General features: G+C 38.5%; 1 protein-coding gene across 4 annotated transcripts in view; it reads left to right on the top strand.

Annotated features, from left to right (window-relative positions):
* Positions 1 to 296: 296 nt before the first annotated feature.
* The window catches only part of AP3B1 (adaptor related protein complex 3 subunit beta 1), a 254,664-nt gene continuing 240,253 nt past the window's right edge, over positions 297 to 14,707 (top strand). For all 4 annotated transcript variants that reach the window (XM_032404142.1, XM_032404143.1, XM_032404144.1 and 1 more), the window contains exon 1: positions 297 to 572. In XM_032404142.1, coding sequence (XP_032260033.1) covers positions 445 to 572 — 128 coding nt within the window. In that variant the 5' untranslated portion in view covers positions 297 to 444. The remainder of the gene's footprint in view (positions 573 to 14,707) is intronic.

Genomic DNA, 14,707 nt, shown 5'->3' on the forward strand with positions numbered 1-14,707 from the left:
GCATTTCAGAAGAACTCTGAATGCTACTGGTTTACAGCAAGAGTCAAGTAAAAGTGTCCGGGCTCGGGAAGCCTTCTTCAGGGATCAAAACAGACACAAGGGGTTATTTCTCTCCAAAAAAAACTTTAAAAGCCGAGAGGCCCGGCTCATTCACGACCTCCCTTCCGCACAGCCTGGGTCAGAGCCTCTCAACCACTTCAAAAACCCGGAGAAGGGAAATCCAGTCAGGCCCTGGAGAGGCCGACGGTGGGCTCCGGTCAGCCTGCGCACTGGGCATGCGCAGGGGGTGGGCCGCCAGGTCGGCTTAGGGAGCCGTGACGAGTCCGGAAGCGCCTGCGCGCGCCCCTCCGCTCGAGAAGTAGTTTTGTTCCTGGTCCTCGGCACGGTAGCCCTTCAGAGAGAACCCTCGGCGGGACCAACCGGACCCCAGCCGGCACCGCAGCAATGTCCAGCAACAGCTTCGCTTACAATGAGCAGTCAGGAGGAGGGGAGGCGACGGAACTGGGTCAGGAGGCGACTTCAACCATTTCCCCCTCCGGCGCCTTCGGCCTCTTTAGCAGCGATTTGAAGAAGTGAGGAGAAAGGTTTGGGGGTTTGGGGACGGGACTGAGGAGCTGGAGACCCCGGAGGCGCGGGCACCGGGCTTGGGCTCCCGGGAGAAGGGTGAGGTCGCCCTGGGACCGTTCCGGGGCCGGGCGGTAACGTTTTCCGCTGGGGGGTGGGTGAGTAGTGGGAGTCGTTGGAGAGTTTGGGGTGGGTGGGTGGGTGGGTGGGGTTTCTCGTAGTTTTCAAACTTTAGTGAGAAAAGAACTGTTTGGAGAGGTTCAGGTCTCATTCGTAAAGACTCTGATTGGGTTGGTCTGGGCTGGGGCACAGGAATCTGAGTTGTGAACAAACACTTCTGGCTTATTTAACATTTGCCTAGATCAAACTTGGAGAATTGCGCGTGTTATGGTGAAAGAGGAGGTGTTTGGGGGAGTTAAAAGGGCGCGTTAGAGTGATTGTTGCTTATGGGAAACTATTCCCTGACCGTGGAGTGTAGGAGCATGGAGGTGTTTTAGGCGCTTTATGAATGGACAAACCGTTTATACGAACATTCATGTTCTTGGATAATATCCTTTGCATTACAGAGAAAAAAACCTCAATTCCGAACACAGTAATAAGCATTTGAGTAGAGAATATTTAGAGTGTGACTGTGAATAAGTTCTAAAGTTTTACAAATTAATAAGTGAATTTTAAAAACAAATACTAAACAGTGTGTAGTTTTTTAAAAGTAAAAATATTTAAGGACCATCGAAAAATGGAGAGAAACCCTCCCCAAGCTTTTTGGTGGGAGGGGTTTTAAACTTACAGAATTCTGGTAACTTTATATTTTATTGTAATCATTTTTACATTTCTCTTATTTTTAATGTCTCATTATTAGACTATGGTCGGTCACATAATAGGCTGTCACTAGATTCATGCTGAATTAAGTGAAAGTCGCTGTGCTGATGGCTTTGCAGGTGTTAGAAGTATAATTAAAATTTAATTTAAGCTTTACTAATAAGATCGGGCAGTCTGCAAAGTTGCTAATAGTTGACTTTGGGTTTAAATTTTGATTGTATTAAGCTGACTGAAATCTTATATACAGCATGTGGAATACAGTTTTCTGCTCCCCCTCCCCCTTGTTCTCAGGTAAGATCACTAATTTCATTTTTCATTCAGGGCATTTAGATGATGGATTGTTCTAGTAGGAAGCTTGTTGCAGCTTTACACTTCTATTAGCAAAATGTTCGGCTGCTGAATTACCCTGTTGTAAGTCTGCCTCAGTCTGTTTTGCATGTGATTTACTTACAATTAATTTACTTTTATGGTTTGTTAACATCTAAGATGTTTTCCTCTTGGAGTTTCTGATTTCCTATTCTGTCAGATTTGGGCCCGGTTTGGGGAAAGATGTATGGCTTTGACTAAGACCAGTGCTGTTGAGGTGACCAATCAGGTTGGATTTAAAATAAAAATAGCTAACACTTACGGAGTGCTTGTGCATTTGTGCACACTATTTTACATTTATTATCTCATTCAGTTCTCCTCACAAGGTCAGTGGCTTGTTACCACACGCTTATCTGATTGTACTTTGCAGATGAAGAAATTGGAGCACAAGTGGTTAACTTGTCCAAGATCGCAAAGCTACAACACTGTGCTCTTTGAACTTGAACACAGACATTCTAATCTGAAAGCCCATTTTCTCAAACACTTGGATATGCTACTTACTACTTGATGAAATTTATGGCGCTTTTATTAGAGAATGCACACAAGTCATTAAAAGTTTAAAACTTGGAAAAGTAGCTGTAGACAGTATGTTACCTGGAAGCTTCCAGGAATTAGAAACATTTTGGACATTGAACTGAAACCTAGTGGGATTGTATGGGAGCAAGGAGACACCTGGAAGTGGTCTTTTAATCTTTCTTGAGTTTACATGCTTTTATAAAATCATGATATTTCTTGACTTTTTTTAAAAAACCAAATGACAAAATCTATGTAAGAAAAAGCTTACCCTGTTTCTCTGCTGTCATTTTTTAAATTGAGGTATACTTGACATGTAACATTATATTAGTTTCAGGTATATAATATAATGATTTGATATTTGTACATATTCAGAAATGATCAACACAATAAGTCTAGTTAACATCTGTCACCATACCTAGTTACAATTTTTTTTCTTGTGATGAGGACTTTTAAGATTTACTCTCAGCAACTTTTAACTATATAATACGGTGTTATTGACTATAGTCACCATGCTGTACAGTGCATCCCATGACTTGTTTTATAACTGGAAGTTAGACCTTTTGACTCCCTCCATGCATTCATCCACCAGCTCTGCTCTAATTTTTGATGGTTGATTTTGAGATAGTTTCAGATTTCCAAAAAAGTTGCAAGAATAGTACAAAGAACTACTTGCACATTCATCAATTAAAACTTTTTTTGCTACATTGTTTGCTTTCTCCATATACTCACAGACACCACATACACATTCGTATTATGTTTTCTGATCTATTGGAGAATAGGTTCTATACATCATATCTTTTTCCTCTTAATACCTTGGTATGTATTTTTTAAGAACTGATATTTTCTTACATAACTGCAGTACCATTATATTCAGGAAATTTAATATCAGTACAATTTGTAGTCTTTAATTCAGTGTTGTCATTCGTCCTAGTAAATAATTTATTTTTAGTGTTTTTTTTTTTTTCCCATCTAGTACAGCATCCAGTCCAGGATCATGTACTTGATATGGTTGTTGTATCTCTTTTAATCTCCTTTAATCTGAAATCTTTGTTTTCTTTTTTTTTAATATTTTATTTATTTATTAGAGAGAGAGAAAGAGAGCATGAGTGGGGGGGTAGTAGTAGAGGGAGCAGCAGACTCCCTGCTGAGTAGGGAGCCTGATGCAGGGCTCAGTCCCATGACTCTGAGATTGACCTGAGCTGAAATCAGGAGTTGGGTGTTCAAGTGACTGAGCCACCCAGGTGCCCCCTTAACCTTTGTTTTTCACTACCGTGGCACCTTTGAAGAATACAAGCCAATTATTTTACAGCATGTTAATCACTTTGGATTTGCTGGTGTTTCCTCTTAATTTATGTTTACTACCCTAGTGATGTGGCTTTCTCAGACTTGCATCTAAAGGTGTTCTGTTAAGGTGTTGTCCATGATTTTTTCCCCAGTAATCATTCCATGGGGGACACTTTGAGGCCGTGCAGATGTCTTGCTCCTTATTAAATTTATCAACTCCTAGATATATAACAACCACTGATGAATCTCCTGAACCATTCTTTTCTTTTCTTTTTTTTTTAAGACTATTTATTTCAGAGAGAGTGTGAGCAGGGGGAGGGGCAGAGGGTGAGAGCAAGAGAGAGAGAGAGAGAATCCCCAAGCAGACTCCCTGCTGAGCTCAGAGCCCAATGCAGGGCTTGATCCCTGGACCCTGAGATCACGACCTGAGCTGAAATCAAGAGTTGGCCCTTTAACTGCCTGAGCCAACCAGATATCCCTCTCCTGAACCATTCTTAACCAAAATGGCTGCAAAGTGTTGATTTCCAGCTCTCTGACTTCTTCCTCGATTCTGCTCTTTGGCCTCTTGTCCTAAAGCTTTATGTCCTTTGATTCTTCATTGACCATCTCAAGGATGCCTTAATACTTCCTCATGATGGGATTATCGATGATTTTGTTTTCTGAATTTAATCTTATTTATCAACCGTCTTTGTTCCTTTCTCCCTTTAAATAAAACCAGAATCAGGGAGTTGTACGTCATTTTAGAAAAGCAGATCCTGTACATCATTTATTGGTTAATCAAGACTGTGTATTTGATTATTTGCTTCAGGATTTTCAGATTTTTCATTTAGTAAAGAGTTATTTTTCTTTGTATTCCTTTCTTTTGCAATTGTCACTTTTTATTGCTTTTAGTTTTTTTCTAAATTATTTTCCTGTTTTGTCTTAAAGAAGTTCTTTTATCTTAACCAATTTGGCTCTATGTGTAATTAAAAATAATTTTAGTAATTTAAACAATTTCTAGAAAGAAGCAGAGGAAACTAATTTTTCTTAACAATAGTAAAACTACTAAATTTCCAAATCTCCTTTCTTTTGAGAGTATCATGGTGTTTTAGAAAGAGCATTGGACCTGGAGTGAGACAACCTCAGTTTAAGTTCCTGTTTTCCACTTGTAGTAATGTTTCCTTGTTCAAGTTGCTTGATCTCTTCAAACTTCAGTGTCCTCTTTTCTAGAAAGATTATGATACCTGCCTATTTTGTGAGGTTCTCATAAGATGGCAGAGTTGAAAGCGATTTCTAACACTGGAAAAACTGGTGGAAGCTTCACCAAGGTGGTGACATTTTAGGTCTTAAAGCCTGAGTTTTTTGCCAGGTGGAGGACCGGGGGAGTGCCTCAGAGTTGCAAAAGAAAATGCATGTTCGGATGAGATAGATTTGGGCATAAACATTTAGAACTGTAGGCAGTAATTAAAGCAAACGACCCCTCCATCCCCTTGCCCCGGGAGAACTTCTCTTGTTTAGAAAAAGAAGGCAGTTCAGACAAAACCTGAGAGAACACTGACATTTAAGGTTGAATGGAAGAACTAGGGAAAAAGACAGTGCTCAGAGGGGTAGGACACCAGAGGAAGGTTAAAAAAAAAGGGGGGGGGGAGCTAAGAGGATAGTTAGTAAGAGGAAAGGGTCAACTATGTTAGGAGTTGCATAATGAGGATAATTAGAATGAAGGCTGAAAAGAGGCCATTAACAATAAAAGGTTTAACAATAAAAGGTGACCTTAGCAACCAGTAACTTAGCAATGCAGTACCTCCTCAACCACTTCGAAAGGTAGCATTTTTAGTTTCTGCTGAAATTTCGGTGGGCTTTTCATTTTTTTTTTAGAGTCACAGAGCTGATTTAGACCCAAGCTAGGGGCTGCAGTGTATTCCTGTAGTCGTACTATGTCATGTAGTACGATGTAGTCAGTGCTACATCAGTGTATTTGTATTGCATTAATGAAGCCTAGCTTATTTTTTTAACTTAAGTTTTATTTATTGTCAACTTTACAACATCAGCCACGAAAATTACATATAACCCTTTAACCTTTTGTATCAGTGTTTCTCAGTGGAGTCTTGTAGGCAGATTACATGGGTCTGTGTTTTCTATGTAATTATAGCAAATCTGACTTTATGTCTGCCACTTGGGGTCTCATTCAAGAAGGCATACGGAAGGGCAGTTGAATGAGAGTAACCTTTTTAAAGGATGTTCTTGAGTTTAGATAAACCAGTTCCAGATGTCAGTGCTTTATAAGTAGTAACCTATTATTTTGGACATGCTTAAAATAGTCATTGTATCTCATAAGAGGTTCCAAACTTTTTTGTGTGAGTTTCCATTTTTTATTTATATTATTTAATTTTAATTCGGGTTTATACTATATTTATGTTATTTTTCATTTAATGCATTTTTATAGTTACTGTTGTTCAAAGCTTGCTCTACTTTCTTTTCACTTGTCCTAGTATTTCTCATTGATAATTTTATCTCATTCAGTCACCCTGTATTTTCAGGTTATGTAGTTTCTAAATGAATATTTGTTGAATATTGTATAAAAGAATCTATTTGGGGCGCCTGGGTGGCAGGCAGTTGAACGCCAGACATCTTGATCTCAGCTCAGGTCTTGATCCCATAGTTGTGAGTTTGAGCCCCAAGTTGGGCTCCATGCTGGGCAAGGAGCTTATTTAAAAAAAAAAAAGAATCTATTTCATAAACTCAGCTTTTATTAGATAGTATAATTCATGTGAAGGAATATTTTTTCTTTCTTTTCTTTTCTTTCTTTTTTACCAAGAGAGGGTACGTGGGAGGTGGGATGAGGGGTAGAAGGAGAGAGAGAATCTTAAGCAGACTCCATGTCCAGCATGGAGCCTGAGCCCAGTGTGGAGCCCGATGTGGGGCTCCATCTCATGACCCTGAGATCATGATGTGAACCAAAATAAAGAGTTGGAGGCTTAACCACCTGAGCCACCCAGTTGCCCCCATGTGAAGGAATAATTTATGAGCAAAGTATTTGGCTTATAATTTTTCTTCTTCTTTTTTTTATTTTTAAGAGAGAGTGAGAGAGAGCAAGGGGAGGGAGGTGAGGGAGAGAGAGAATCCCATGCCCAGCTCAGAGCCTGATGTGGAGCTCGATCTCGTGACCTTGAGGTCATGACCTGAGCTGAAATCGAGAGTTGGACACCCAGCTGACTCAGCCACCCAGGTGCCCCTATAATTTTTCTTAATATTTTCATGGCCTTTACTCAGTCGAATGATTCAGATTCTACTGATATTTATTGTCTCTGTAACTAGTGTAGTGTAAAAAAATAAAGTGTGACTGATTCATTGGACCATATATGGAAGGAAAACCTTGTCTGGTATCCTTACTGTATTATACAATATTGATGTGTTATTGCATCACCCTGACTTAATTGTCTTTAGTTCCAGAATAGCCATTTTCTTCATGGCATTACTTGAATCTTTACTGTGTTAGGGTTAATTGACTTGGAAATGTCATGGAAGTGTTGAGTGAACTTTACAGTCAGAATTTTTTAAGTCTCTCTTCTAACTGTTCAAAGACATTTATTTGCAGATTTGGGATTATTCCATATATGTAGTTCATTCTTCTGTATTTTCAGCACAAAAATACAAAGCGATTATAAGACCTTGATCTTGCCTTTAAGAAACTTAGAATTTAGTTGGTGAGATAAGTCTAAAAATGAACTAATAGTATTATCAGTGTATAGTTAATATTAAATTGTGTAATAATTCTCAACTTTTCAGTGTGCTATCCCTACCAAAAGGTATTTATTTTAAGCCTTCACTTATGTAAACAATGCTTTTCCGAAGAAAATGGAAATGCTGGAATTTTGAAATGTCAAACATTTTAGTTTGAGATGCTGAAAGTGTTGGAGCTCTGAGCTATTAGCATATTATGAAGAGGCACAGGCTTCTCATTGTAAATTCTCTTGTGCTCATAAGTCCAGGGTTGCAAGTATGAAAATACACTCCACTTATGATTTCGGTAGCATACTCTTGTCCTTCAAATGTCCAAATATGTTATTGTCTTTAACAACGTATTTGCCATGTTATATATGTAAGTTGGATCCATTTTTGTTGTTGTTGTTTATAAAGGGCACATAAAATTCCAGGCAATTTCAGTATTTTATTGATCTTTGACTTAGTTAATTCCATGTGTTCCAAGATGGCTATTAATGAAAGAAGAAACTGTATAATGGTATCTGCAGCGCATTCCCAGCTAGATGAGCTGGTTGTTTTTATCTTCACATAAATAAGATTTCCAGTTTTATAAAAGGCCAACTACTTAAGGATTGTCACTTCAGTGGTACAGTAGGGTTCTTACAATTTAATTTTTGAAATACACTTCAAATCAAGTAAGATTTTATCACATAGAACAAAATGATGAAATACTGCCTGTAAGCAGATTCCTGCTTTCCAACAGATTATAAAAGTGTTCCATTTTATTGTTTAGCTTGCATTTCTTCTTGGAGGAGTCATTTCTGACTTTTACAATTTACCTTAATAAATGTTCAGCCAAGAAATACTCATCTTTTGCTACAGAGTATGTTAAGATCATTGATCTGGTGAAATCCAAGGAGAAAATCTGGAATACTTAAATTTCAGTCCTTAGAATTAAATCCCAAGATGTGACATATTTCTAGGCAGGTTTTTGTTTGTTTGTTTTAAGTAAACTCTTTCCCAACTTGGGGATCAAGAATTGGATGTTCTACCGACTGAGCCAGCCAGGCGCCCCTATTTCTAAAAAGTATTTAGAATTTAGAGCAACATTACTAGAACGAATGATTAAAACAAACAAAAAAAGGAGACAGATGGTTGGTTGAAATGTTCTTTTTTACTGCATGAAAAGTTACAAATGATCATGGAATGACAAATGTATTATAGTAAAATAATTTGACAGTATTGTAGTTGTGTATATAAATGAACTACTGACAAAAACAAATTGCCTGTAGTCCAAATTCAGAATTTAAAGTGAAGCACCCAAAGTAGAATAATCAGGAAGGAAATGATTTTCCTTTATTTCATATTATTATGAATAACGTTCATTGGTTTATATATTTAGGGAAGACGTATTTAGCTTATCAGTTGGAAAGAGTTCATAGATATACAGAAATGAACAATTTATAGTCATTGTCTGCTATTGATGGGCTGATTATTTGTATTGCTGATAGGATCTGATCTAATTAGAAGGCCAGTGTCTTTAATCTTTCAGTTGAGTGAGTTGGCATGGCAGCTGGATAAGGGAGAGATGCATGAATAATGCTAGTTCCAAAATCATGGGTTGGCAGAGCTACACATCACCCAGCTTTGCTCTAGGAATGGATTTTCTCAAAAAAAAAAATTTTTTTTTGAAGATTTTATTTATTTATTTGACACAGAGAGACACAGTGAAAGAGGGAACACAAGCAGGGGGCATGGGAGAGGGAGAAGCAGGCACCCCGCGGAGCAGGGACCCCGATGCAGGCTCGATCCCAGGACCCTGGGATCATGACCTGAGCCGAAGGCAGACGCTTAACGACTGAGCCACCCAGGTGCTCCTCTCAAAATTTCTTAAAGCCTGGATTAAGAATGTGGTCATGAAGGATTAAGGGGAAGTTAGTACTATGAGGGCAAAGAGGTAAGGAGCAGATTGGAAGGTGAGGGGCCAGATTTTGTAGGGCCTTTGGATTTTATTTTGAGTCAGAGAAGCAGCCAGTGGAGGGTTTTGAGCATTATGGGCATGTAGAAGTCATTCGGTACCTGTTAAGTGCCCGTTGTGTACCAGCTGTATTTCCTGCTTCAAAAAGGTCTGTGGGGTGCTTGCGACCTGCTTGCACATTTCCAGTGTTTATTCAATAACTTTAAAAAATTACAGAATTTGCAAATATGATATTATAGATTTAACAAATATGAATGCCTTCTGTATGCTAGGCACAGTTTTTGATGCTGGGGATTAAGTAGTGGACAAAATGCCTGCTTTCATGGAGCATATATTTTAGTGGAAGGAAGACAGTCAATAAAGAAGTCAGTATATAGTTGATCATTTGATCATAAGGAGTGCCGTTGAGAAAAATAAAGCAGGGAAAGAGGACAAAGGGTTAGGATGGAGATTGGATTGGAGTTTGAAATATCAGGGTCAGGAAAATGTACCCCTGAGAATTTGTTAATGGAACGCATACCTGAAGGAAGTGAGCAAGTGACATGCAGCTTTCTTGGGGAGAGTATTCAGTCAGAAGAAATAGCAATGCTGGGACCCTGAAGTAGGAAAATTTCTGACCTGTGTGAGGATCAACAGACAGGCCAGTATGGCTGGAGTAGAGTGAATGAAGAGGAAGGGGGAAGTTGGTAGGTGAGGAGGTCAGAGAGGTAAGGGACCAGATTGCATAGGGCTTTGTAAATCATTGTAAGGACTTTGATTTTACTCTGAGTGAGAAGAGAAGGTATTGGAAGGTTTTGAACATAGAAGTGAGGTGATCTGACTTAGGTTTTAAATGGATTGCTTTGCTTCCTGAGCTAGGAATAGACTCCAGATCGAGGGCAGGGAGATGACAAGAAGACTGTTGGAGTAATCCAGAAGGGGTTAAATTCAGGATATATTTGGAAGGCAGAACCAACAAGATTTGCTGATGATTTGGGTGTGGCGTGTGAAAGAAAAGATATCAAGGATGGACACAAGGTTTTTTGCCTCAACAGCTGTAAGTTTGGGATTGGGTGTTAACTAAAATCCAGATGTGTGAAGAGGAAGTTTTTAAAGGGAAGAGGAATCAAGAGCTTGAGCATGTTATGTTTGAGATGCTTATTAGGTGTTCAAGTGGAGATAGTAAATAGGTAGTTGATGAATGAGTTGGGAGGTTTCAGATTAGAGATGTATATTTGGGAATCATCAGGTTATAGATGGTAGTAAATACCATGAATTGGATGAGACACCAATGGAGTGAATGTAGAAAGAGAAAAGATCAGAGTACTAAGCCCTGGGGCATTCCTGGAGCAGTTGGGTCAAATAGTACCGACCGTGTCAAGTAAGATGATTACTGACAAGTGAGTTTTGGATTTGTCAACGTGGAGGATTTTGGTGACCTTGACAAGTAGTTTAGGTGCAGAGGTAGGGCTGAAAGCCTGACTGGAGTGGGTTTAAGAGAGAAAGGAGAGGAGAGGAATCCCTGTTAGTATGTATTAGGGTATAGGGGAGCAGAGAAATGGAGTGGTACTTGGAAGAGAATGTTAAGTCAAGGGATTTTTTTTTTTTTTTTTAAGATGGGAAAAACCATATTATCCTGTTTGCTGATAGAACCATTTGATGTAGAGGAGAAAAAATTGGTGATGTAACACAGAGAGACTTACTTGACTGATATTTCTTATCCTTATAGAAAATTTAGCAAATACAGATGAGCTAAAAAAAATAACAACCCTAATTTCAACACCCAGAGAGAATCAGTTAATATAATACAGATATTCCCTTTTCTTTTTTTTTGTATATATGTATACTATGTATTTTATTTTTTTTTTAAAGATTTTTATTTATTTATTTGAGAGAAAGAGACAGATAGTGACAGAGATAGCGAGAGAGAGCAGGAGCAGGGAGGAGAGGGAGAAGCAGGCTACCGCCAAGCGGGGAACCTGAATAGGACTCAATCCCAGGACCCTGGGATCATGACCTGAGCCGAAGGCAGCCGCTTAACCGACTGAGCCACCCAGGCTCAGCCACCCCAGTATACTATGTATTTTAAAAGCAAAGCTGTATGCTTTTGTAGTGTAATATGGTATTATGATTTGTTCTTTTTATTTAGTAGTATATGGAGTCTGTTCATTTCTTAAAGTGATAGTCCTTTTAGGACATACTGTAATTAAGCCACTAACTTGGAAGGAGCACTAAACTTTTAGAAAAGTGAACAACTGCGATAATACAAATGAAATTATATAGCTAAATTTCAAATTATCGTTAAATTTCACTCTGTTGTTTTTCTGAATCCTATTTCACAAGCATTTAAAACTACTAAATTATATGGAGTATCGTTAATTTGCAGCACATAAAAGTAAAAGAAGTTAATAAGCACTAAGTGAATTCTGTGTGGATATCAAGGATTTGGGAATAATGATTATAGATAGCATAGGGAAGTAAAAATGTGTTTGTTTTAAACTTTTTATTTAACCTTCCGTCTTGTGGATAGATATTCTATTACTTTTAAATTGTCTATTTTTAAAGGAGGTCATTTCTTATTTTTCCTAAAAGAAGAGGAACTTATCTATGTTTTGCTTTAACAGAAATCAAAGAAAGAGAGTGTTTCAGGAAGGAGGTAAGTGGTGAGCAGTGTGAGCTGCTGTGGTGAAGAGTCCAGTAAAATAAATTCAGAGGAAGTGTTTCTTGGACTCAGTGATAAGGCACCTGTTGGTGACCTTGGTGGTAGTGCTGACAACAGTGTGGGGGAATCAGATTGCAGTGGATTGCCAAATGGGTGAGAAGTGAGTAAAGGAGCACCATTCCTCCAAAGAACTTTGGCTTTCAGGGGGAGGAGAAAGGATAGAATGATAGGACACATGGAATCTTAGGAGCTTTTTATTTTAAGGGTTTAAAGAGTTGAGAATGCTTAAATGCTGATTGGAGGGAGGCAGTAGAGAATGGTTTTAGAAAACAAAAGAGAGAGATCTAGAGCACTACAGAGAAAAGGAGAAAAGGTTGGATTTGAAGGCTAAGTGTATAGTCTTTTGTTAATGAGAGGGAAAAATGGTTGGATTGTCTGATGAGAGTGGGAGAGGGAGTGGTAGTAGGGATGAACGTTTTCACTAGTCTGAAGTAGTTGCTAGAGACAATGGGGAAGGCCTATTGTCCTGACGGAAAACCAGGAAGGCTTGTGGGATGATAGTGAGGGCTTGCCTAGTGGAGGTTAGAAATCATTGATTTATACTGTTAACAGTCTGATCTTTTTCTCCAGCAGCACTCGGCAGTCCTTTTATAAATGTGAAGAAAATGATCAATTCATGTGGCAAAATTGAGGTTTAGCTAGGTGGGTGCTATGAATGACAGTTCAGCAAGAAGTTGAGGATGTTGGTAAGAAAGATGTTGAAGTACTTAAAGATAGTATCTAAACTGGAATGGGAAAAAAGTAAAGGTATTAGGTAAGGGGCTGATGGGAAGAAAATAAATAGAGTGTCGGGGGACCAGAAGTGTTTAAGAAGTCAAAGGAATAGGTGTTGTGGGAATAACTGAGTGAGAGTGCCGGAAGAATAGGAGACTGGTCAGAAAGAGAGTTGTATGCATTTAATATTTCAGAGATTGAATACTTTTGGGTGTTCACAGGGTTTGGGTATGATTTAGGGTATGACTGGCAGTTAATGGCTGAAAGTTGCCTGAAGCTGAGAATCAGTAAAGATGATTAGGCCAGGGAATTTAGAAGTAAGAGTACTGGATGGGCTTCCAGGTGGATGTTAAAGTCACTCAGAATATTCACCAGTGGCAGAAATGTCTTAAATGAGTAGAAGAGTGGCAAATGACAATAGCAAAGATAAAAGGAGTAGTTAAGGTCAGTGGTGTTTATTTTTGATTTTTTTCCTGTGGATGTATTGAGTCTGGTATCAGAAATAATGATTTCTTCTGAGATCCTCCGTTCCCCCCTTATTTATCAACAGTGAATATCATTGTTTCCTTTACACAGTGACTGTCAGAAAACTTAGGAGCAAAATTTGTGGTGTATGACTAGCAAGTGTAGGGAGCTTTGTGGCGTATTAGCCTTACTTTTGCTTTTATTTTAATTTCCTTATTTTTCCTTTCCCCCATTAAAATTTTAAAGTGTTACTGTCTATTATGAATAATTGAATATCCCCCTTAAAGTTGGGGAACAGGGCAGTACATAAATAAATATACGTAAGTAATTGTGGAAGACAGTAACAGTTACTTTTGATACTCACTGCTCCTACTCCATGCCACCGTCGCCATAATCGTCAAACCTTTACTGAATGGCTTCTCTGTTTTGCCTCTTCTTGGATTGGGGGACACAAATCAGCATTGTAATAGTAGTAATAACAGTAATAATACTTTATATTTAATACCTTATATTTGTAATAGTAGTAATAACAGTAATAATACCTTATATTTTTAATACCTTATACTTTCATTTTCTTGTGGCTTTCTGGCCATCCATCCCATTTGCCTCAAGAATTCATAAGTTCCCCAGTCTTCATAGTAACATACTAGTCCTGTCTTCTGTGGAATCTTGGTGACAGAATTAACTCTAAATTCTTTCTGTTCAAAACCATCCATTGTCAATAGACTTGATACTCTTTTTCTCCCCCCATCCTTAAACCCTATGCTGCAGACATCTTCAGGTCCTACTTAACCCAGGCCTCTTTTGCCTTGATTATTTGCACCAAATGCATATAAAACTCTTCTGTCACTAGTGTTATGGGTATGGATGGCCTTTTTACCCCCTCTAACTCTCTATCCTATTACTTTCTCATCCAAAGACTCTTAGGTTCACTTGTTTTAGATTCTACCTTCAATTTTTATAGGACTCCATGCCTACATACTTGTACCATTTCTCCTTTTTTTGAGTTCTGTTATGATCCCAGATGTGTAATTATCTGTAGGGTCTCTTAGTTTCCAAAATAGAGAAATAGTTTGCATGTTGTTCTGAGTTCGCGGGTGCTATTCCCTCATTCTTCCCTGCCTTTGGAACTCTAGGACTTTTACATTTGTTCTTTGGAAACAGTTTTCTATTGATCCTATATCAATTTGCAAAACATTTTCATATTTTTTTCACAAGGGCACAATTTTAATAGTGACTTATATGATGATGCAGTGTTTGCTAAATCATAAAAACTGCCTTAAAAATGTATTGAGTCGGGATGCCTGGATGGCTCAGTCAGTTAAGCATCTGCCTTCTGCTTGGGTCATGATCCCAGGTCCTGGGATCGAGTCCTGCATTGGGCTCCTTGCCCAGCACGGAGCCTGCTTTTCCCTCTCCCTCTGCCAGTCCCCCTGCTTGTGCTCTCTCTCACTCTCTCTCTCAAATAAATAAATAAATAAAATCTTAAAAAAAAGCCAAAACCACGATCATTACAACACGGGGCAGATGACTTCATATTTGCCTAACAGTGTTCACATTTAAATTTAAACTAATGGTTAATACATTAAATTTTATTGATGAAAATACTATACTCACAT

Source organism: Phoca vitulina, unplaced genomic scaffold (genome assembly GCF_004348235.1).
Source record: "Phoca vitulina isolate PV1807 unplaced genomic scaffold, GSC_HSeal_1.0 scaffold6, whole genome shotgun sequence".
Taxonomy (NCBI): Eukaryota; Metazoa; Chordata; class Mammalia; order Carnivora; family Phocidae; genus Phoca; species Phoca vitulina.